Source organism: Podarcis muralis, chromosome 15 (assembly GCF_964188315.1).
Source record: "Podarcis muralis chromosome 15, rPodMur119.hap1.1, whole genome shotgun sequence".
Taxonomy (NCBI): domain Eukaryota; kingdom Metazoa; phylum Chordata; class Lepidosauria; order Squamata; family Lacertidae; genus Podarcis; species Podarcis muralis.
In genome coordinates, this window is record NC_135669.1 from 12944442 (window position 1) to 12968796 (window position 24355).

Below are 24355 nucleotides of genomic sequence, written 5' to 3' on the forward strand. Positions count from 1 at the left end.
GGAAAGCGACTCGGTGGACACAGGTGCCAAAATAACTTTGTACCACCCCACGATCGCGGGATTGGAAGATGTGTAAAGGCCACAGTCCAAAATGTACTGGTTTTGCATGTTGTGCTAATAAAAAGAGCCTCTGCAGAGCTAGCTGGCAGCTTGCCTGTGCACAGCTCACCTGCATTACCAACTCCTGCCTCATGTCCTTCACTTCAGGGGAGAGCTTCCCAGGGAAGAGGGAGCAGTCTCCAAGGGCAGCCCCTGTTGCTTGTTCACTCAGCATAGGTCCTCCCTGAGCCACCTGCTTGCTCCCAGCTCTCACGCCTTCCAGTAGCAGCTGGTGGGGTGCCTGGCTGAGTGAAACATGTGGAGCCCTTCGGTCTGCTTGGCACTCCTGCTGGTGGTGGGCATGCACATCAGCCTCACGTACCAAGGCAGGGAGCTGAGGTGTAGGGACAGAAGTGGGGGGAAGAGAGAGGGGGGGTGGTGACAGCAGGACAGGTGTGTTGGCCATCTTGTGCGAAAGGGGGATTCATTCAGAACCATGCGGGGGAGGGCAGAGCCTCGGGTCCGTGTGAGACACTTTTGAAGAAAGGGACACTGCAGCCACCTGGCCGAAAGTTACGCTGACGGTGGAAAAGCAGCAGGTTTTTTTTTGGGGGGTGGACTCCCTTGTGAGGGACACACTGAAATGAAGGAGAATATAGTGTGCCTCCCATGGGTTTGCAGTTATTTACCATAAGGTGTATCCTTTCAGAAATAGAGCATCTGGTAGTTTCTGGGGCAAGAGGGGGCTTCATTCTTCAAGGCTGTGAGGTGGGGAGGGGGGAGAGACTTTAAACTAAAAGCCTGAGCGTTTTGTCTCCCCAGCCTGTTGTAAGCTTTTGGCCCAAACCAGAGGGCCACAACAATAATAATTAATTAATAAAAATTGTTGCTGATTTTTTTGATTTTTTTAAAAAATACGTCTAGATCTTCTGTTTTGGCACCCACAACCGAGGTTCTAGGAGCCATGTGGTGAATAGCTTTTCTATCCCAGTTTTATAGGGACGCAGGTGGCGCTGTGGTCTAAACCACTGAGCCTGTTGGGCTTGCTGATCGGAAGGTGGGTGGTTTGAATCCCTGTGATGGGGTGAGCTCCCGTTGCTCTGTCCCAACTCCTGCCAACCTAGTGGTTTGAAAGCACGCCAGTGCAAGTAGATAAATAGGTACCACTCTGTTGGGAAGGTAAATGGCTTTCTGTGTGCTCTGGTTTCCATCACGGTGTTCCGTTATGCCAGAAGTGGTTTAGTCCTGCTGGCCACATGACCTGGAAAGTTGTCTGTGGATGAACGCTGGCTCCCAAAGCCTGAAAGCGAGATGATGGCCGCAACCCCATAGTCGCCTTTGACTGGACTTATCCATCCAGGGGTCCTTTGCCTTTTTACTTTTTATCCCAGTTTCTAACACTGGGTCCAATGTGCCACGATTGCTGAGTTATCCCAAGCCGAGATACATACTGGGCAAGGATAGCTTTACGCCATCAACAAAACAATACGAGCCCTTGCATAACTGGAGCTCTAGTTCTGCGCAGAACACCACTCTGCTGGAAAAGCATCATTGCACAGTTCAAACTCCCTGTTTCGATGAACACCAAGCGGATGAATGTCACTGACATCTCAGGGAGGAGCGACACACACACACACCTTATGTCACTCCTGAATCTCAAGCTTGTTCCTGGTGCTCAGATCCGGCCACCAAGACTTTCCCCTTAATATTCACGCACAGCTGCTAGGAGGGTGTGGCCGAAAGATACCCCGAACTGTGAGGGGTTGTAAAGAAAAAAAAGGATAAATCTTCATAAAATCCACTCATGGAAAAACCTCACAGAATATATAAACACGTGTAAATAAAGAATTTATATCCTGGACCTTCAACATACATTTCTGTTCCCCCATTTCTGTTATTATTATTTTATTTATTTATCTGCACTAAATTTTCTCAAAGTGATTTACAATTGTATAAGCATGCAAAGCTTCAAAACATTCCAAAGAAGATACAAAGAACATGTTTAACTGAAAGTGCTCATCTTGCAGTCTTATAAAAGGATGATCCTGTCCCACTCCATTAAAAGATGAATGCTAAAGACTTACTTAAGGGTAGTAAGAAAAGACATAATAACAATTTTATTATTCTAATAATAATAATAATGGCTAACACAACAAATTAAAACACAGAACTAAAATGGCAACAGCCCATTCAGACGAAAATCCAACTGTTCTGCTTTAAAAATAATAATAAAAATACTCACATTAGCAGTTCTTAATTGCCTGGGAGAACAAAGGGTTTTGCCTGGTGCCCAAATGATAATGGTAACAAGGTGTCCAGGCAGGATTCCATAGGGAGCATCTTTCCAAGGGGAAAAGTCACCACAGAACAGGCTTTCTCTCTAGTTGCCAGCTGCCCTGCTTCAGACAGCAAAGGCCCTCAGGTATGGGGTCAGAGATGGCAATCTCAGGGGATGAGCCCAGGGGTTGAATGTCTGCTTTGCATGTGGACGTTCCCAGGTTCAGTCCTTGGTTTGTCCGTTTAGAACAGTTGGGTTTTAGTGTAAGTCCAAAGGGTGGAAGGTGATGTGAAAGACTTTTCTGTGCCTTGGAGAGATTCAGGCAGTCCATATAGACAATAGACATACTGGCAGAACCCTGAACATAGCAGGGAACTTGGGGAAGGCTGGACAGGTAATTCATTTATACCTTGATTTTAAAACATCATTTGGACCATCTCTCACCAGGGTCTGCACAAGAGGGTCGTAAGGTTGGTCCAGCAGAGGCCTCAACTATGCTACCATTTCCACTTCGCATATAGGCTTGCCATGAGCCCTCTTTTTCCAGGACATGTCCTCTTTTTCAGGGGTAAAACTTCTGTCCGGCTGGATTTCTTACATGTCTCTGGATATACTTTCTGGATGAGACATGGACATAACTGGTGGTTGAAGACTTGCTTTCCTCTTCTCTTCTGCTACCCCCCTCAGTGGTATATCACAGCTTATTTAGCCTACATATAGTAAAAAAGGTAAAGGGACCCCTGACCATTAGGTCCAGTCGTGGCCGACTCTGGGGTTGTGGTGCTCATCTCGCTTTATTGGCCGAGGGAGCTGGGGTACAGCTTCCGGGTCATGTGGCCAGCATGACTAAGCCGCTTCTGGCAAACCAGAGCAGCGCACAAAAACACCGTTTACCTTCCTGCCGGAGCGGTACCTATTTTATCTACTTGCACTTTGATGTGCTTTTGAACTGCTAGGTTGGCAGGAGCAGGGACTGAGCATCGGGAGCTCACCCCGTCATGGGGATTCAAACCATGACCTTCTGATTGGCAAGTCCTAGGCTCTGTGGTTTAACCCACAGTGCCACCTGTGTCCCTACATATAGTAGGGGTATTTAAAATGAGCGTCATCATAGTGTCCTCTTTTTTTTTTTTGCTCTTCAAAATATGGCAACCCTAAGAAGATCTGAGGGACGTGGGTGGCGCTGTGGGTAAAAGCCTCAGCGCCTAGGACTTGCCGATCAAAAGGTCGGTGGTTCGAATCCCCGCGGCGGGGTGCGCTCCCGCTGCTCGGTCCCAGCGCCTGCCAACCTAGCAGTTCGAAAGCACCCCCGGGTGCAAGTAGATAAATAGGGACCGCTTACTAGCGGGAAGGTAAACGGCGTTTCCGTGTGCGGCTCTGGCTCGCCAGAGCAGCAATGTCACGCTGGCCACGTGACCCGGAAGTGTCTCCGGACAGCGCTGGCCCCCGGCCTCTTGAGTGAGATGGGCGCACAACCCTAGAGTCTGGCAAGACTGGCCCGTACGGGCAGGGGTACCTTTACCTTTTAAGAAGATCTGAGGCAGCTTAGGAGTTTGCATGCCTCACCTTTTCCGTGTTAAGGCTGCTTGCTGAGAGCACTATGTTCAGGGCTCACACAAAATCCCAAAGCCAGCACTGGTTGCCCCTGTTTTGTTTAGGGGCAGAGGGGAGGATCTCATGTCAGAAGACGGAAAAGGCCAGCGCTAATGCTGAGGTCTGCAATTGTGATACCATTTGAATCTGCAAGGAGCTGATAGGAGTGAAGGAGCTGGAATTGTTTGGTAAATCATCTAGACGCCTTATCAAGCAGGATGTTAAGTGTGGCTTCCTGTTGTTGTCTCAGGCGTTTCCAGGGTTTTGTTTCACCAAAGCGTTCTGTGGAAATGGCTGGGCCCAATGTCAGCGTGCCGTTCCTGTGACGCAAGGCGGGGGCATCTTATTGCCATTGTCTTGCATCCTCCACTGAAATGCTGGGCCTTGGGAAGCAGGAAATCCCTTTGGTCTGAAAGCAGATGGTGTATCCTTTAAGGAGACCAAGCAGGGTGGGAGAAGAATGGCACCTTGGCTGTTCCTCGTGTACAGGAGCCGCCTTCGTGGCTGATATATGAGGAACAGCCTTAGACTGAACCAGAGCTCAGGTCCATTTGGAGGATTCTCTTTTTCAAACCTCTCTCTGTTCAGCCCCAAAGCTCACTGGGTGACATTGGGCCAGGGTCAAGGCTTACCTTGTGAGGTTGTTGTGAGGCTAAAGTGAGGGAGGGAAACCCGCCTTCACTGCCTGCAGATTCATGGAGGAAGGGGTGCACTATAAATGTAATATATAAAAATTATGGTGAACTAGGTGGCGCTGTGGGTTAAACCATAGAGCCTAGGACTTGCCAATCAGAAGGTCAGTGGTTCGAATCCCCGCGACGGGGTGAGCTCCCGTTGCTCAGTCCCAGCTCCTCCCAACCTAGCAGTTCGAAAGCACATCAAAGTGCAAGTATATAAATAGGTACCGCTCTGGCGGGAAGGTAAACGGCATTTCTGTGCACTGCTCTGGTTCGCCAGAAGCGGCTTAGTCATGCTGGCCACATGACCCAGAAGCTGTACGCAGGCTCCCTCGGCTAATAAAGCGAGATGAGCGCCGCAACCCCAGAGTCTGCCACGACTGGACCTAATGGTCAGGGGTCCCTTTACCTTTAGGCTGGACCAGAAACTATACCTGATGGGGTGTACCTTGGTGTCAGGGAACTGCCATCAGCTCAGAGGTGAGAGGTGGAAGGGCAGTTGTGTTATAGGGAACCTCTGAAAGTCTTGCAAAGCAGTTCCTCCTCTGCTGAGGAGGAAAGCCCCACCTCCAGTGGAGAGGAGGTGGTGAAACCAGGGGATGCTAGGGAAAGCCTCAACACCACCCCTGAACAAGCTGGAGAGGAGGAAAGTACCCCTTTGCCAGTGCCCACGCTGCGTGGTAGGTTTTGGCACAGGGAGGGGAGGAGAAGGTTGGGGGTCAAGCGACTATTATGCTGGGGGAGGTACAAGGACCGACCATTCCCAGAGTCTGCTAGTGACTGAGCCAGACATGAACTTACGACGCTCTTCACTGTAAATAGTTTGCACTAAGAATAAAGCCTGGAAAATAAAGCCTGCTCTCGAGCAACCACACCGCCATCTGACACTTGGTAATATGCTGCCCTGTGTGAGGCCAACAGTTGATGCCCTTCCTGCTGTCATGGAATTCTACTCAATATGATCCAGAGCAGAACTCCGACATATAGTTAGCGGAATAAAAACTTAAACACGTTGCAGGATTCCCAAAAATAAACCAGAGGCAATTAATATTTCATCCAGCAGAGCTTTACTGCTACTGAAGGCAAATGAGCATAATGGTCACAAATCCAATACATTCAGGATTGGCCCTGTCCATAAGAAGTCCAGTTGCAGCAGACTTAAATTAAACTTACAGTAACTTACAATAAGTCTAAACCTTTACACTAAGCATACTTAGTGTACAGAACACCACACCAGAAGGAAGAGAGAGAGAAAGTGAAAGTGAAACTCCCCCAGGCTCCTTCTGGCCCTACTTTCATAGTCAGCATGACCTTGACAGAAAGAGATAACGGGACCAGTTTAAGCCAGCTGTACTCAGCTTCTCTGAAGGAATAACCCAAACACCATGAAACTTCTGCTGGTTTTTCTCACACAGAGAAGCTTCCAGAACCCATTTGTATTAAGTAGAATAGGAAACACAACAGATCAATACTTTCTGCACTAAGAAATGCAAACTGACACCTGCAGCCCTCGCAGAATGGCATAAGCCAATTAAACAAGATGGCAGACTTTGGGATGGAGGCGAAGGCGAAGGCTCTGGCAGGGTCCTAGTGCCCTTCCACCCGGTGGTGGACCTACATTTTGGTGGTCCTAAAGCTTGAACTGTTTTTTTTTTGGGGGGGGGGGCTTTGCAACCAGCAACAAGGTCTGGGTAACCATGTTACCTGTTACCTTCTTCAATGGGGTTGTTCCATCTACCAGATTACCTTACATGTCAAAAGTCACCGGTGTAAATAAAATAACACATTCCTATGCCTTATAGTTTTTCAGTTGTGTGTGTGTGTATGAGAGAGAGAGAGAGAGAATTAGGGAAATCTTATATACATGCAAGACTAAAGTCGTTTCTGGGGGCCCTCCAGGATTAGGTGCCTGAAGCTTAAGCTTCATTAGTTTCATAGTAGATCCTACCCTGTTCTCAAGTTATTTTCCATGTCAGATTAGAAAGCCCTCCACTCAAAGCTGCAAAAAATAAATCAATCCCTGCCCATCCCACTTCATTAGTGACCATGCATAGAGAAAGCACACATGACTGATATTTTGTAAAGGGAATTGCAAGGGTGCTGGTGCATCGAAATTCATCAGACAACTGGTTTCTGGTCACTAGTTCTTGCACACCAAGCTCCCCTTGTAACAGACTGCATTTCTGATGCTAACCAACATTGCCGTCATATTATTTCTGGGACTTAGGCGAGGAGCAGGCGATGGGCAACGTCTGAAGGATGCATGATAATTCTCCCATCCTCGTGGGCAATTCTCTCTTCTTGCTGACATCTTCTGTGGTATCGCAGTGTCAGGAAGATGCAGAGCGTTCCAAGAGCATGTGATTTCAGCTGATGTTTTGCCCCGGAGCTTCCATGCTCCCGTCGGAACAGTCAGAATCGAGCCCGTCGCTTTCAGGAGCCATTAGCTTCTCTCTCAAATATGCTGGTTGGAGCTGCTACAATTAAATCATTAAGAGCTCCCCAAGTGGACCTCTGATGATGAGGAGGATTTTTTCATACCTGGAAAGGGCTTCACACGAATGTGGCACAACACCTTCAGTCTCCCCTTCATGTTTGCTCCTTGCCCAGTGGTCATTGGTCATCAGGGCTACAGGCAAAATGCTCAATGGAAGAAAATTGAAGATGGGGGAAGGGGGATACTGCTCCTTCTCTTTGCCATATTCAGCAGTGATCTGTAAATCACTAAAAGGACACTATCCATGCCCAACAGAGATGTGTCAGCATAGAGGACCTGCTAGGTTTGAAAAAAACAAAAACGAAAAAAATAAAAATGAGAGGGGTGGGGAGAGAGAGAACGATCCTTTAAGGTTTGTGGGGATTGGCAAAAACAGCCCATCAAGGATGTAGAGGGGGTGCGGAATGGAGTTTTCTGGAAGAGGGCATGGCTGGCACCTTGAACGGAAGCACGTTCCGCTCTGGAACATTTTGTTGCAGGTCCCACTTGTTTTTATTTATGTATATAACAGGGGTCCCCAAACTAAGGCCCGCGGGCCGGATAAGGCCCGCGGTGACCCCTGCTGCCAGCTGCCGCTGCCCACTCTTACCAGCGCTGCACTACATGGCTGCCCACTTCTGGTTCAGAGGAGCACCGGAAATAGCTTGTGCGCATGCGCAAGCGATATTTGCGCGTGTGCAAGTGTTATTTACAGTGCACATCCGGGTTGGAGGAGGCCCATGCACATGCACACAAGCTATTTCCGGTGCTCCTCCGACCCGGAAGTGCGCCGGAAATAGCATGTGCACACGCGTATGGGTATGCGCTCCTCCGCCCTCTGGCCTGCCACGTTATCGGCACTGGAGACACCGGCCCGAGGCGAGGTAAGTTTTTTTACCCCTGGTATATAATATAAAGTCTGTGCACATGGATGTGTGTAGATAGGGAGTTTCAGAGGGCAGGTGCTGCCATGGTAAAGGTCTAATTCTGACATCATACAGAAGAGGCATTTGAATGAAATGGTGTCTGCTGGCGAATGCAGTGATTGGTGGGAAGGTGATCTTCTGGGTATCCTAGCCCCAAACTCTTCAGGGCACTAGCTCCCATAAGCCCCAGCCATTCTCCCCACAGAACTACAATTCCAAAGTGGTTTAACAATCAATTCTTCTTCCAGGTAACCCTGGGAACTATAATTCCATGAGGGGAATAGGAATCTTCTAACCATTCTCAGCAGTCTCAGCAAACTACCGTTCCCAGAATTCTTTGGGGAGATTTCATGGTGGTCTAAAGTGATATGACACTGCTTTAAGTGCATAGTGAAGACAGGGCCTAAGACAATCATGGTCGTCAAGTTTCCCATTTCCCCCTTTTCAGGATTTCCTGCTCTTGAGTGGGCTGGATATTGGAATGCAGTTGTTTTGTTGATAGCTGATGTAAAATGCTTTGGCATCAAGAATGTTCTGTGCTCAGAGTTCAGAGAACAGTTGCCCTCTTCAAGCATGTGTGTTTCTTTAATTAATCAGCTTTCACAGTCCCAAAATAGAAATACTAATGAGAGAGGCTAGTACCGCTATGGCCTCTGTGAGTTTGATGGGTTGTTTTGGAAAGCGCAACCCTCAGAAAGGCTGGGTGTCTGGAGGCGCCAACTGTGCTCCAATTAATTTCCACAGATTGAACTGTCTTTACCTGCCATTCTGAGGATTGCTACATGCAAATTCTGCACGGTAGAACAGAGTTGTGTAAGATATTCCAGTCCAAGAATTTTCCCTCCCTAAACCGGTGGAGTTCCACTGAAAGACTGTGCGGAACATTCCAGAAATGGTGAACATTTTTCTCTTGGAAGAACTGCTACAAATCGGATTATTGCACTGGGTGGGCTGTTGCATTGGAAGAGCTAGCATAAAGCAAAAACTTTCCACTAAAATCTCTTTTAATGGACCAGTTGATGTAGGAACCCATAGCAACAAGATTGTTAGGTGAAATATGTCATTGACATGCCTCACTTGTGATGGAAGGATCATTTGGGTCACTAGGCACACTGAGGACTTATCTGATTCATCCACCTCCCATTTAGCTGTTTTCCTCTTCAGACCCCATCACCATATTATCTTTAAACCTGGTTCAGACATAATAGGAAACCATGGTTTTCTGCAACTTGAATGAGCTTGCATAAGCTTAAGGTCCTGTGCTCCTCCCTCCCCATCTCTCTCCTCCCCATTTGCAGCTGCAGGGATGATATGGGAATCCTACAGCCCTGCTTCCAGTTTTAAGCAAACCTCTGTTCCTTGTGGTATCAGAACTCAGGGAACTGTGGTTTGTTTAAGCGCTGCTTAGTGAGAGCTATTGAGAACCTGAAACCCTCCTGTGATCTTGGCTTGTTTCATTAACTAGAGTAAATAAAAAACCCCCAGACATTTCCCAGTTATAGGAGGGAAGCTGTGTTTTGTTGGAAGCACCAGCTTCCACTTTTAATTTTAGCACATAACCACAATAGAGGAGCACAAACATGATGTCTGGGTAAGCTCAGGGCTAAATTACACACCATCCTAAATGCTAAAGCACACCTACCAATCTTGCCTCTTGCTGTGGCAACCCTGCCTTCCACTGAAAGCAACGGTTGAACAAAATGAATGAAATAGTAATGATGAATGAGTAAAAACCAAGTGTCATTTTAGTGAACGAATAACTAAGTAGCTGTGCAATTTAATAATGAACACAAATGGAGTACAGAAAAGATTTACGCCTACTTGCGCATCTCCAACCACCAAATATAACGTCAGAAACAGTTACAAAAATGGCACAGGCATGGGAAGTTGGCAGAGTCTGATGAGTTCTGGTCATCGCCCATGGTTTTTAAAATGTATTTATTACAAGAATATTTATACACTGCCAGCAGGGTAGCAGAATTTCCAGATGGTGTACATTTAATTCATTAAACCATCACCGAACTATCTGAAAAAGAACCAATTGCCAGCACTGAGTCATGCGATGGATTCTCTCCAATTGTTGTTGTTGTTTAGTCGTTTAGTCGTGTCCGACTCTTCGTGACCCCCTGGACCAGAGCATGCCAGGCACTCCAGTCTTCCACTGCCTCCTGCAGTTTGGTCAAACTCATGCTGGTAGCTTCGAGAACACTATCCAACCATCTCGTCCTCTGTTGTCCCCTTCTCCTTGTGCCCTCCATCTTTCTCAACATCAGGGTCTTTTCCAGGGAGTCTTCTCTTCTCATGAGGTGGCCAAAGTATTGGAGCCTCAGCTTCACAATCTGTCCTTCCAGTGAGGACTCAGGGTTGATTTCCTTCAGAATGGAGAGGTTTGATCTTCTTGCAGTCCATGGGACTCTCAAGAGTCTCCTCCAGCACCATAATTCAAAAGCATCAGTTCCAGTAGGAGCGCATAAAAACTTCACAGCTGGATTGGTAGATGGCACTCTCACTTCCAATGGCTGAGGAAAGCTTTCATTTTCCTGGTGGTGCTTTATTTGAGGGATGGCATCTGCATCATCTATAGTAAATAAGCAACATCTGTGTCTGTGCTACCCAATTGTTATTTTTTTCTGAGCATGTTCTAATCCAAGAGTAGCCAGCATAGACTTCAGCTTCAGATAACCATTCTGAGTGGAGCTGAGTCCAGCCACATCTGGGGGGTATCAGTTGACTGCTCCTCTTCTGATCTACAGTGGTACCTTGGGTTAAGAACGTAATTCGTTCCAGAGGTCCGTTCTTAACCTGAAACTGCTCTTAACCTGAAGCACCACTTTAGCTAATGGGGCTTCCTGCTGCCGCCATGCTGCCGCTGCACAATTTCTGTTCTCATCCTGAAGCAAAGTTCTTAACCCGAGGTAATATTTCTGGCTTAGCAGTAAACTGGCTTAGCGGTAAACTTAGCTGTAAACTGAAGCGTCTGTAACCCGAGGTACCACTGTATAGCATACTGAACTAGGTACAGTGGTACCTCGGGTTACAAACCCACACTTCCAGAAATCACTTCTGTGCATGCCCAGACACCAGAAATTGCATCTGTGCATGTCTGCGGTGCCAGAAATCGCTTCTGCGCATACCCGGATGCTGAAAATCACTTTGATTTTCAGAAGTGCACAGAAGCGATTTCCGGCGCTGCGGACATGCACAGACGTGATTTCCAGCATTGCGCTGCACTGGTCCGGCCCACGGAGGATCTCAGCGGGAGTGATCCAGCCCATGCCGGGTAAGCCTTGCCAACCCCTGCTCTTTGCCTGCTAAATATTCACGGAAAGTATGATGGATCCTAGGATCTGAGAAGCAACTGACACCTCTCTCTCTCTCTCTCTCTCTCTCTCTCTCTCTCTCTCTCTCTCTCGGCAGGCCTTTCTTACGGCGCGCTGCAGGTCCAGGTCGGAGCAAAGTCAGTGGTGGTGATTCAAGGACAACGGGCCATCCTGCCTGTTTGGTATACACCTGAGAGCACGGAGCAGCCCTTTGTCACCTGGCACCTTGAAAGGCCTCATAAACATTCACAGGTAAAGTCCAATTCTGCTTGGGCAGGAAGCTCACTGGTTGGCCTAGCTTACGCAGTGTCAGGCTTCACTGAGAGCCAGTGTGGTGTAGTGGTTAAGAGCAGTAGACTTGTAATCTGGTGAACCGGGTTCGCGTCTCCGCTCCTCCAGATGCAGCTGCTGGGTGACCTTGGGCCAGTCACACTTCTTTGAAGTCTCTCAGCCCCACTCACCTCACAGAGTGTTTGTTGTGGGGGAGGAAGGGAAAGGAGAATGTTAGCTGCTTTGAGACTCCTTCGGGTAGTGATAAAGCGGGATATCAAATCCAAACTCCTCCTCCTTTTCTTCTTCTTCTTCTTCTTCCTCCCCCGTGGCCATAAATGAGCAGATCAAACGAAAGGGAATCCTTGCCAGTTACCGTAGTTTCTTTAATGAATACAGTGAAGGACAAAAGAAAGAAGCATCTAACCAGAATGGCGGTGCTTCCGATTAAGATCACTCCCCGCTCTGTCCCTATTAATATACGTCACTTTGCTGTTTAAAAAGATTTTCTTGGTTGATGTTTGCAGTGTTGGCTGTTCCCCGCCCCCCACCCCCTGCCCCCCCACTTCCATTTTTCACAATTGACTTCCCCTCCCAGAAATGAAACTTGGAATCTAGATTTCCTTGTTGTAATTGTTGCTGATTTAAAGCTCTGTAACGTATGTGTTGGACGCGGGTGGCGCTGTGGGTAAAAGCCTCAGCGCCTAGGGCTTGCCGATCAAAAGGTCGGCGGTTCGAATCCCCGTGGCGGGGTGCGCTCCCGTTGTTCGGTCCTGGCGCCTGCCAACCTAGCAGTTCGAAAGCACCCCCAGGTGCAAGTAGATAAATAGGGACCGCTTACTAGCGGGAAGGTAAACGGCGTTCCGTGTGTTGCTCTGGCTCACCAGATGCAGCTTGTCACGCTGGCCACGTGACCCGGAAGTGTCTCCGGACAACGCTGGCCCCCGGCCTCTTGAGTGAGATGGGCGCACAACCCTAGAGTCTGTCAAGACTGGCCCGTACGGGCAGGGGTACCTTTACCTTTTTAACGTTTGTGTTGCAATTTGGGTTCCTTGCGATGGCAAAGCATGAAATATACACCGTATGAGAAGGAGATATTTGATGACTGTGAGCTTTGATTTACCAGGGCATCTAACACCTGAAGATCTATAACTTGGGTCTCCAGGTGTTTTTGGACTACAACTCCCATCATCCCTAGCTAGCAGGACCGGTGGTCTGGGATCATTGGGACTGTAGTTCAAAAGCAGCTGGAGACCCAAGTTTGGGAAGCCCTGGTCTATAGGTTTCCCATCCTAGGCTTAGCTTCATACTCAAAGGTATCATTAGTGTGTCAGTAAGCAAAGTTGCATGTGCGCAGTCAATTTGCAGAATTCCTTCCTGGGGTAGAAGTGGCCTTTACCAGCCCAGAATGACAGTTTCATTTATGCACAGCTTGAATGTTTTTATTTATTTATTTTATAATTGGTCCTGTGACTGGGGAGAGACTGTTGTTTTCATTTCCTATTTCCATCTTTGCTCGGTTCTTTGACCAGCTGACAGGCTGCTAAAAATTGTCCAAAGCCCACTTGAGTTGAGAGAATTTTTAGCTGACGGGCTCCTTTGCTTCAACGCTGAGTGGATTTTAGCAGCCTGTCATCCGGTCAGCGAGAAATAGCGTCGTGCAAAGATAATTGTGATGATTTGAAGGGTCTGTTTCTGCAAGCTGGGATTCATACATTTCCCCTAAACTAATCTGTAGGAGAAAATGGGCCTCTCGTCTCCACGTAACAACCCTTAGCATTAAGATGAAGCTTCAGGATGTTTGAAGAGCTTTATAGCCTCCCAAGAATTGCTATTAAAAAGATGGGTGTTTAACTGTCCCAATTAGGCATCAAATAAGCATGTTAGGGAGGTTCTCAGGCTGGGTGGACAGCGGCATCTCCTGACAGTTACATCCCAGTGTTATAAGAAAAATCTGCTCCTTTTCCCTTATGGGGTATTCCAGAGGCCGTACAGAGTCCTTAAGTGGGTCCCCTATCGGTTGGAGAAAATAACAGAGGCCAACCAGAGTATTCTTTGGCAATCACTCACCATAGCCTAGTAAGATTGTCTTCCATAAACACGGCTTTAACAATGAGTCTGTAAGTGACTGTGGAGGCCAATTCTGGATCCACACATCCTTCCACAGTGGGGACATTGAGCAAAGCAGCTAGTAAGCCTGATCTTTATTCAAGGAACTGTTGCAACAGGGTCCCAACACGCAGGAGAGAGAACTCTGAACAATAGCTTATATAGACTTTTGAAATCGCCCACCCTGTAGACCAAGACCACCTCCCCAAAACATCATGCATACATCAAAGAAGGAGGCGGTCTACAGCAGAAATCCTGTTTGCCCGGGTACCTGATAATGGTCACTGATTGCATTACCTGGGCAGCATGGCCATTCTTTTGTGATGGTTAATACTTTCGTTCCTGAATCTAGGTCACAGGCTCACCCTATTCATGCACAAATACGCCCTTAAAGGCAGAATTTGCAAGCAAAAAGACCATGAGAAGACTTTCCCCATTTGCCTCCCTTTGAATATTTGAGGTCCTTGGGAGAGTCAAAATGGCTTCAGGATTGCTCTCCCATACTATTTCAGACACATGGCTCATATATTTAGATATGTGTGCATTTATGAATATTTATTCTATATTTGGGACGCGGGTGGCGCTGTGGGTAAAACCTCAGCGCCTAGGACTTGCCGATCGCATGGTCGGCGGTTCGAATCCCCGCGGCGGGGTGCGCTCCTGTTGCTCGGTCCCAGCGCCTGCCAACCTAGCAGTTCGAAAGCACCCCCAGGTGCAAGTAGATAAATAGGGACTGCTTACTAGCGGGAAGGTAAACGGTGTTTCCGTGTGCGGCTCTGGCTCGCCAGAGCAGCGATGTCATGCTGGCCACGTGACCCGGAAGTGTCTGCAGACAGCGCTGGCTCCCGGCCTCTAGAGTGAGATGAGCGCACAACCCTAGAGTCTGTCAAGACTGGCCCGTACGGGCAGGGGTACCTTTACCTTTATTCTATATTTGAGACCTTAAAATTCTTATAATACCAGCACCCACACATGTGGCTGTATATGTGTAGAACTGGAACTGGCGTCAACAGTCTGGGTGGTTGGGCATCTGGCGGGAGCTCTCAGCCCTGCAGGGGAACCTATGACCCTCCAGATGTTGTTGAACTTCCACTCCCGATAGCCCAATTGGTAGAGCACAAGACTCTTAATCTCAGGGGTATGGGTTCGAACCCCACATTGGGCAAAAGATTCCTGCATTGGAGGAGGTTGGACTAGATGACCCTCATAAGGTAAAGGCAAAGGGACTCCTGTCCATTCGTGACCGACTCTGGGGTTGCGGCGCTCATCTCGCTTTACTGGCCGAGGGAGCCAGCGTACAGCTTCCGGGTCATGTGGCCAGCATGACTAAGCCGCTTCTGGCGAACCAGAGCAGCACACGGAAACGCCGTTTACCTTCCCACCGGAGTGATACCTATTTATCTACTTGCACTTTGACGTGCTTTTGAACTGCTAGGTTGGCAGGAGCAGGGACCGAGCAACGGGAGCTCACCCCGTTGCGGGGATTCGAACCGCTGACCTTCTAATCGGCAAGCCCAAGGCTCTGTGGTTTAGACCACAGCGCCACCCTCGTACTCTCTTCCAACTTAATAATTCTATGAAATCTATGAAACTCCCATCAGCCTCTGCCGACATGGTGAATGGACAGGGATGGTGGGATTTGTAGTCCAATGGCATATAGAGGGCTTCACATTGGCTAACACTGATTTATACTCTCCCACTTATTTTATTTTATTTAAAAACAGCTTTTCAAAGCAAAAAAAAAAAAAAAAAAGACTTTCATAAGATGGGTGACAAAATAAACTAGCCATCAGTGCAATAAATTTCAATGACACCAATCATAATAAAATACAGTGAAACAGGTGCAATTCATTTTTATTACAGTCGTACCTTGGTTTTCAAACAGCTTAGTTCTTGAACGTTTTGGCTCCTGGACGCCGCAAACCCGGAAGTGAGTATTCCAGTTTGCAAACTATTTTTGAAAGCCGGATGTCCAACAGGGCTTCCACGGCTTCTGATTGGCTGCAGGAGTTTCCTACAGCCAATCAGAAGCCACACTTTGGTTTTCCAACCTTTTGGAAGTCGAATGGACGTCTGGAATGAATTCCGTTCGACTTCCAAGGTACGACTGTATACAGAAATCCCTACCAACCAATTCGCATGTGGGAATGGACTTATATACATATATATGTATCCATTACATGGGACAAAAAGGACAGGTTGCCACGGTCTGTTTAAATTTGAGACTTTTAAAGCAAATTACCATACAAACTGGTAGGGGCTTTTTCTTAGAGGGGTTGTTCATTGGTAAGAAAAATGAATAGGCGCTTGTAAGAAATTGGAGTACTGTAAACTGCGGCTGCTATGGTGTCAAGATGAAAACTTATTCTGCGTCTCAATCTGCTTATTTTTGCCCTCTGCCTCTGTGGATGTTATAGGGAAGGCTCTGCCACACATACAGAGGGAGTTTTTGCTAAGAGTTCAAGTCAGCAGAAAAGGTGTCGGGGAAACTGACGGCAGCACCGGCTGTTACGAGGAGAGGCAGGAATCAGGGTGGGAGCAGAGAGTCTCTGAGGAAGAGAGGGGTTTGGAAAAAAGGATATTTTCAGCTAGGAGTGGGAGGCAGCAGTCCTGGCACTATTACATACTACCCATTTTACATTTGTAAGGAATCAACTGATTAATGTCCCAGAACTTGGACTCTGGAACTCCCTGCCTCTTGAAACCCAGCCAGATGGGTGGGATATAAATAAATTATTATTATTATTATTATTAGGCTGGCTCCTTCATCACACTTTCGGATGCCTGCTAAGAAACATTTTTGCTTAGAGAAACCTACCCAGAATTGTAGAAAGCTTGTGTGTGTTTTAATCTGTTTTTAGTTTAGCACTGATTTTTTTTAAAAAAAAATTAGGTAGTTGCTTTAAACTGTTTCTACCACTAATTATTCATTAGTCAACTGCTTCGAGGTCTTTTGCAATCAAGCAGTGTATACATTTTGTGAAATAAATATAAAACAAATTCATTTATTAACTTTCGCAGCCGCACTTCTCACGGGGAGTGGGGTGAAGGTTGTATCTCTTCAGGCTGCAGGCAGGGGCTTATATGATCGGCTCTATACAGGAAGCAATTCATAAATGAAATAAGAAATATACCACTGAACAGCAACAGATTCAAAGATTGTCATTGATAAATAAGCTCAGCACAAATGCAGGCATACTGCAAAGTAACAAATCCAAAAGGAATTAAATCTGGGAAATGAGATTTTTTAAAAAAAGGGTTTATTAACTGAATAAAAGAAAACAAAGTCCGCTAAGAGGTGTTATCATGAGAATGTTGTCTTTTTCTGTAAGTATGACCAGGGGTAGGGTTATGTCCAGCCTGGGGCCATTCTTGGCAAGCCAGGAGGTCTAGTGTTGTCCTCCAGCCCTTTTATTTTTTTGCTAAACCAGCCCCTCCCCCACGTCAATCAAGTGCCACCACCTGCCCATCATCTGCAATCACATGCAAACATCATAAAAGAAGTAGCCACAGGCACTTCAGAAATGAATATTCCTTGCTGAAGAGGGGTGAGAGAGCACGGTAGAGGAAAGGTTTCTTTGCTGTTGATGCCCAAGTGCATTTCTCACACAATTCCGAAAATCCAAATGGACTTTTCCCAGTTTGGGGTTTTTCCCTTCCCTTCAGCGTCCCTGAGTCTCTCCCCAATTTTTGCATGCACGTGTGCATGCACACCTTAAGTACATCTCAGAGCACTTTACAGTTGGTAATGGATTCAGACCCCAAAGACCCTTAGAAGCTGAGAAGCAGCATCTTCCCATTTTACAGCTGGGTGAGTTGACGCAAGCTAGAGAGGTTGAGGATCATGAAGCCGCAGACTGATTCAAAAGTAAAATCTGCCCTCTCTGTTCGCCCAGGCTAGCCCAATACAGTGGTACCTCTGGTTACGTACTTAATTCGTTCCAGAGGTCCATTCTTAACCTCAAACTCTTCTTAACCTGAGACACCACTTTAGCTAATGGGGCCTCCCACTGCTGCTGCTCCGCTGTCGCACAATTTCAGTGGTACCTCAGGTTACAGACACTTCAGGTTACAGACGCTTCAGGTTACAGACTTTGCTAACCTAGAAATAGTACCTCGGGTTAAGAACTTTGCTTCAGGATGAGAACAGAAATTGTGCTCTGGTGGCACGGCGGCGGCAGCAGGCCCCATTAGCTAAAGTGGTACCTCAGGTTAAGAACAGTTTCAGGTTAAGAACGGACCTCCGGAACGAACTAAGTTCTTAACCTGAGGTAAAGTAAAGGGACTCCTGACCATTTGGTCCAATCATGGCCAACTTTGGGGTTGCAGCTCTCATCTCGCTTTATTGGCCGAAGGAGCCAGCATACAGCTTCCAGGTCATGTGGCCAGCATGACTAAGCCACTTCTGGCGAACCAGAGCAGCACACGGAAACGCCGTTTACCTTCCTGCCAGAGCGGTACCTATTTATCTACTTGCACTTTGAGGTGCTTTCGAACTGCTAGGTTGGCAGGAGCAGGGACTGAGCAACGGGAGCTCACCCCGTTGCGGGGAATCGAACCACCGACCTTCCGATTGGCAAGTCCTAGGCTCTGTGGTTTAACCCACAGCGCCACCCGCGTCCCTTAACCTGAGATACCACTGTACATTTTCCTGCCTGAGGCTACAGAAGACTTCCTCCCCTCCCTAAATTCCACATACTGCCCACTAGATAGGCAGTTTAGTCATACTTCAACACTGATGATGATATAGCATCCTTGATTGCACATGTGCACAAGAGGCTAGTTTAGGAGCCCATTGGAAAGGCATCAATGGCAAGAACTGTCAGTCTTCATGGTTTGGGGCAAATACCCAGAGAAGACTCAGCAGGAATCGCTTGGGGGACTGCTGCCCTCCTGAGTAGGCATGGCTGAAGTTCAATTTCTGTCATTTCCCCAATATTAAAGTTCTGTTCTCCACATCAGTTTTTTTTTAAAAAAGTCATCGTGACAATTAATTGGTATTTTAGTGCGAGCATTGTTGGCAATTTTGCAATTTTGTTTGCCAGTTTCCCTAATATACATAATTCGGATATGTTTTCCCCGGCCCAGTAATACTGTCTGTGCATTTTTATGGACAATTCTCCCTCATTGACACATTTTTGTATTCATTATTTGGTTGCATCGCAATATTCAGAGACATGTGAATTGTTTGCATAAGTGTGAATTAGGTGGTTTCACATCAAAATCCAAACAGAACTCTGTTCCTGAGGCAGCTGCCTCAATGGTAGGGGCAGTCTCGCTATCCACACACTTACCTAGCCCACTCAGTGCTTCACCTGTAGTTGCACAACCTTTTAATAAATTGTATGTAACTAATGTTGGGGGTTCTCAGGAGCACAGCATGCAGTGGAGGATGGAGAATTTGCCTCTGTTATCCTGTACTGAGTTCCAGATTAAACCTGTTCACAAGCCACTATTAGTTCCCAGGTGGGAGCGTCCATCATAAATTTAAGCAGGCTGAACTTTTCCCAGCATGTAGATAAGTTCCCTCCAATTTAGCAAATTCGCCTGCTTTTTTTAAGGAAATAAAAATAAGTTCTTATGATGATGATTTATATTCTGCTTTCTAGTGGCACTCCCAGAGGCCTCCTTTCCGAGGCCCACTAAGAGTCAGATTTTTATTAGGTTTAATATTTGCAATCCACTTTTCCAACAGATGCCATTCATGCAATCAACAATCATGCAAATATGTGTGTGGGGGGGGGGGGGTTTAAATTGCAGATGTATTGGGGGTAGCTGACCTGGATTGGGACCCTAGTGAAGAGAGTAGGGATTGCATTCAGCTAACCTTTACACAATGAAATTAATCCAGATCTGAGGCTACATGCCTGCTATTTGCACTAGATTTTTTTTTTTCGGGGGGGGGGGGGGGACGGGGACGGACTCCTGTTTGCTGAAGTTTGCTTAAAACCTGCTTAGCATCAGGCACCCTCAGATCATTTCTTAGCTCCATAGCCTCACCTGTCTTCATTTCTGGTGTTTTGATTTGATGCACAGAAATAACTAGAGCAAGACAGAAAGACGGAGATCTCAGACTTACCTTAATCCAGGCTTCCTCAGCCTCAGCCCTCCAGATGTTTTTGGCCTACAACTCCCATGATCCCTAGCTAGCAGGACCAGTGGTCAGGGATGCTGGAAATTGTAGTCTCAAAACATCTGGAGGGCTGAAGTTGAGGAAGCCTGCCTTAACCCATCCCACATATTGCCCTGGAGAACCACAATCTCAACAAGCTCTGAGCCATCGTACCCCCCCCCCGCCCCATCCCTGGGAAGTGTGGTTTGTCAAGGGTGATGAGAATTGTCAGGAGACCCCGATTCTCCTTGCAGAATTACAGTTCCCAGCATGGTCTAACGATCAGTTATTCAAACCACAAGCTGGGCAAAAGATTCCCACATCGCAGGGGGTTGGACTAGATGACCCTTGTAGACCATTCTAACTCTACGATTCTTCTCAGGAAACACTGGGAATTGAAGCTTTGAGTACTCTCAGGGCGCTTTTAGTCTGGCTTTAGCAGGTGACTTCAGCCGAGGTCTGCCCTGATTTCTCCAGCCACACCTTTCTGCCTCCAAAGAGCAATGCCGGTCTCCCTGTGTGCCTGAACCCAAGCTGCTGGATGCTGTTGCCACGGCAACCAAGCAACATCCGCTTGATGTGCTAGACTTGTCGCTGTGTCAAATGGGGAATGGGTTGTCAAAGCAGAGGAGCTCTGGAGCATCACTGACTCATTTCTGCTTCTTCTATAAAATGGTCGTTTTCTTGAGTCAAAATGAGAGTACAGTCATACCTCGGGATGAATACGCTGCAGGTTGAGCGCTTTTGGGTTGCGCTCCGTGGTGACCCGGAAGTAACGGAGCGCATTACTTCTGGGTTTCGCCATTCGCGCATGCGCAGATGGTCAAAATGATGTCACACGCATGCATGGAAGCGGTGAAACGCGACCCACACATGCGCAGACGCGCTGTTGCATCTTACGTTCTGTTCAGGATGTGACTGGGGCTCTGAAACGGATCCCGTTTGCATCCTGAGGTAGCACTGTAGTCCTAAACTTTTTTTTTTTTAAGAAAAAAAAGCACTGATCTTAACCATGGCTTGTTTGAAATGAGACAGCTTCAAGTCAGGTGTGTGGTGTTTTTTTCAACAAACCCTGGTTAAGATGAACTACGGTTTAGAGTTCAGATGCAACACTAAACTGTGGCTAACTGAAATTGGAAGTAAAAGCTTCCAGTCTTTTTCTTGTCACTGCTGTGGAGGAAAAGCGGGGAGGGAGATTGATGCAAACCTGAAGAGGGGGATAGGCCTTGTTACTATCACGATAAACTATAGACCGTGATGTCCAAACTCAGCCGCTAAGTGTGTATATGTGCATTTATCAGTGTTGCAATGACACTTTCTTCCTGAAGTGCATCTTCACTTGCAAAGACACTGCTAGCTGTTTTGCAGGGCAACAGGGATTTCTTAGTACAGATAACCGTAACTAGAGATCAGATTGGGGATACCTTCTGGAGACATTTCTGGGTCCCTCAAAGTGTTCTCTATATACGGTGATTGTTGAATGTGCTGGGAAGTATTTGTTGGAAGGGAGAGGGAACATACACTGTTACCTTAGCAACCAGACTGCAGCCATGCTGCAGTAGTGAAACCCCTGATGCTGCTCTGTTTGCACCAGAACATGCATTAGAAATCACATTCTAAAGCACATCCATTTACACATTCTGGAGAGGCCGCAGTTGGCTCAGGGCAGCAGGATGCGAACAGCTGACCTGTACAAAGAGGGATCACATAGTGATTGTAGTGGTGTCACAGAGCTATTCAGATGTATGAGGACATCCCAGTGGCATAGCATGGTTTGCTGCCACCCGGGGCACACAAACAAACCAGGGGACGGGGCAGGGCGCAGAAGGTAAACGGAACCTGCTGTGCCAGTCCAGCCAGCGCTGCTAGAGCAATGCCAGCTCCGAGCCACTTTTCGAGGTTGAGTCCAGCCTTGCAAAGCAGTTCAGGGCTGGCAGGGCAGTCGCGACATGAGAAAGACGCAACAGCCATGCGCCCTTCCATCCCAGCCTCGGCACATGGCTGTTGCGTTCTTCTCATGCTGCCCTGCCAGTCCAGAGTCACTTTGCGATGCTGAGATCTGATCTGAGTGGTTTGTCTGGTTAGGAGCCAAATGTGCCACCTAGAAAAATCTGCCCAAGGCCATCGCCCTGGCAGCCCCCCCCCCCCCACTACGTCCTTGGCACATCCTTCTATGACATTCGCTGTGTGGTCCTCAGTTGTATAAGATAGCCTTCCCTGACTGCACAAGATGCTTTGGATTATTGTTCATTTTGTTTATTTCAACAATTTATATGCTGCTTAAAGCACTATAGCCCTCTAAGCCAGAGCTTTCTAAACTGTGTGTCGCAACATGAAAGTGTGTCGGCTGCAGTGCATAGGTGTGTCCCACGAACGTTCCCTACACTCCTCCAGGAGCTGGAAAGGCGTTCGTTTAACCGCCGGTTTGCTAGTAAAGCTGAATTACTGTGTCACAAAATGATGCATGTTTAAAACGTGCCTCACCAACATGAAAAGTTTGGAAAGCTCTGCTCTAAGCAGTGTACAGCAAGGTTGTGACGGATATAATAAACTATTTAAAAAAAGTATTTAAAATGCCAGCTGAAAAAGAAAGGTCTTCAGTGGAAGTTCAGCAGAGAGTGGAGTTGTCCTGCATCTCCCATCACAGATGATATTTGGCCATGTTGACTGGCACTGATAATAATAATAATAATAATAATAATAATAATAATAATAATAATAATAATAATGATGATGATGATGATGATGATGATGATGATGAATAATACCCTGCCCGCCCATCTGGCTGGGTTTCCCCAGACATTCTGGGTGGCTCCCAACAGAGCACTAAAAACAGAATAAAACTTCAAACATCAAAAACTTCCCTAAACAGAGTTGGGGACCACAATTTCTAGAGAGCACCAGATTGGTGGAGGACCATGCAGTACAGGTGTGGATGTAAGAGGGCCATGTTTTCCTTTCTGGTCTTGCTTTGCCACAAGCAGCGCTGTTTCCATTCCACCGCAGTTCAGGTTCCATCAAATGCTTTGCAGTTCATCTCACTGCCCACACTATTTTACAGAATTGGTTGTGTAAATTTTGGATTTAACATACCATAATTCTTTCCACACCATTTGTTTAAATGCAACAGAGACACAATTTATATGAAGTGGGGGGGGGGACTCTTGCCATTTTCATGCTTTTTGAGGACTGAAGACAACAACAACAGACTGGATTGATTTCCATTCCAACCATGAGTTCTTTTCCAGATTTCATTTCTGGAATAAGTGACCAGTGTCAACTTCTGCTCCCATTTCCTATTCCTGTTGGAATTTCCCAGGAGTGAAAAAACAAACAAACCTGTCTTGTTGACATTCAGGAAATGATGCCAAAGTAACAACAAATCAGGGATCACTGGCAATAATAATAATAAACATTGTAGAGGTTTGGGGGGAGCTTTCTGCACATATGACAGCACCATGGTAGCTTTCATTGTAGCCAGCAGCAAAAATGTTCAAGGATGAAAAATCAATCGTAATATTTTGATTTTATGTGACATATGCATCTTTTTTTTCAGCGGTATGCATTTATTGATGTACATTTTCACATACCAAGTTCAATGAGCTGACTCGTTGAAATTAATGAACTATTGCACTCCACCCCAATCTCTGAGCGATGCAAGATCCCAGAGGTCCCAGGTGTTTAACTAGAGTCTTAATTTCTTTGGAATGAGGCACAGTGGAGACTGTGGTGCCTTTATGATATATGGTTCATTTACACATATATACTACCTGAGCCTCCGCTTTAGGGGTTCACAACATTAACATGCCAAGAAGGACTTGCTTCTCCCATAGCCATAGCCTTGGATTCAAAACAGAAACCAACCATTGCCTGCTCCACTACAAAACTCTCAACTATTTCACCGATCCTAGTCTGACTACACTGGCTACCGATTAGTTTCTGGGCCCAATTCAAAGTGCTGGTTTTGACCCATAAAGCCTTAAACGGCTCAGGACCGCAATACCTCAAAGACTGCCTCTTTCCATATGACTCTACCCAGACCCTGAGATCATCTTCTGAGGCCCTCCTTCACGTGCCTCCTCCTCAAGAGGTTCGAAGAGTGGCAACATGAGAATGGGCCTTCTCTGCAATGGCTCCCTAACTGTAAAATGTTCTCCCCAGGGAAGTTCACCTGGTGCCTTCATTATACACCTTTAGGCACCAGGCAATGTTCCTTTTTAACCAGGCCTTTGGTTGACCTGATTGACATCCTATACCAGGGGTCTGCAACCCGCGGCTCCGGAGCCGCATGTGGCTCTTTTACACCTTTGCCGCGGTTCCGGGGCGGATACTAGCGAGGGGAGGAGGCGCATTGTGCGCCCCGACACTCCCCACTGTGGCGGGTGCTGTACTGGCTGTGACGTCGCATGGGGGCAGTGCGTGCGTTAGTCACGCACCGTCCCGACGTCACCTTCCTGCCTGCCCGCCCGCTACATTGTAAGGGGCATGTACGCTGGTCACTGCATTGAAAGGGGGCATGTACTTCACTGTTTTGAAGGGGAGTGAAGAACACACA

General features: G+C 47.1%; 1 protein-coding gene across 2 annotated transcripts in view; it reads left to right on the forward strand.

Annotated features, from left to right (window-relative positions):
- Positions 1-24355, forward strand: part of ESAM (endothelial cell adhesion molecule) — a 107181-nt gene that overhangs the window by 71291 nt on the left and 11535 nt on the right. For both annotated transcript variants that reach the window (XM_028708189.2, XM_077919246.1), the window contains exon 2: positions 11407-11561. In XM_028708189.2, the coding sequence (XP_028564022.2) occupies positions 11407-11561 (155 nt within the window). The remainder of the gene's footprint in view (positions 1-11406; positions 11562-24355) is intronic.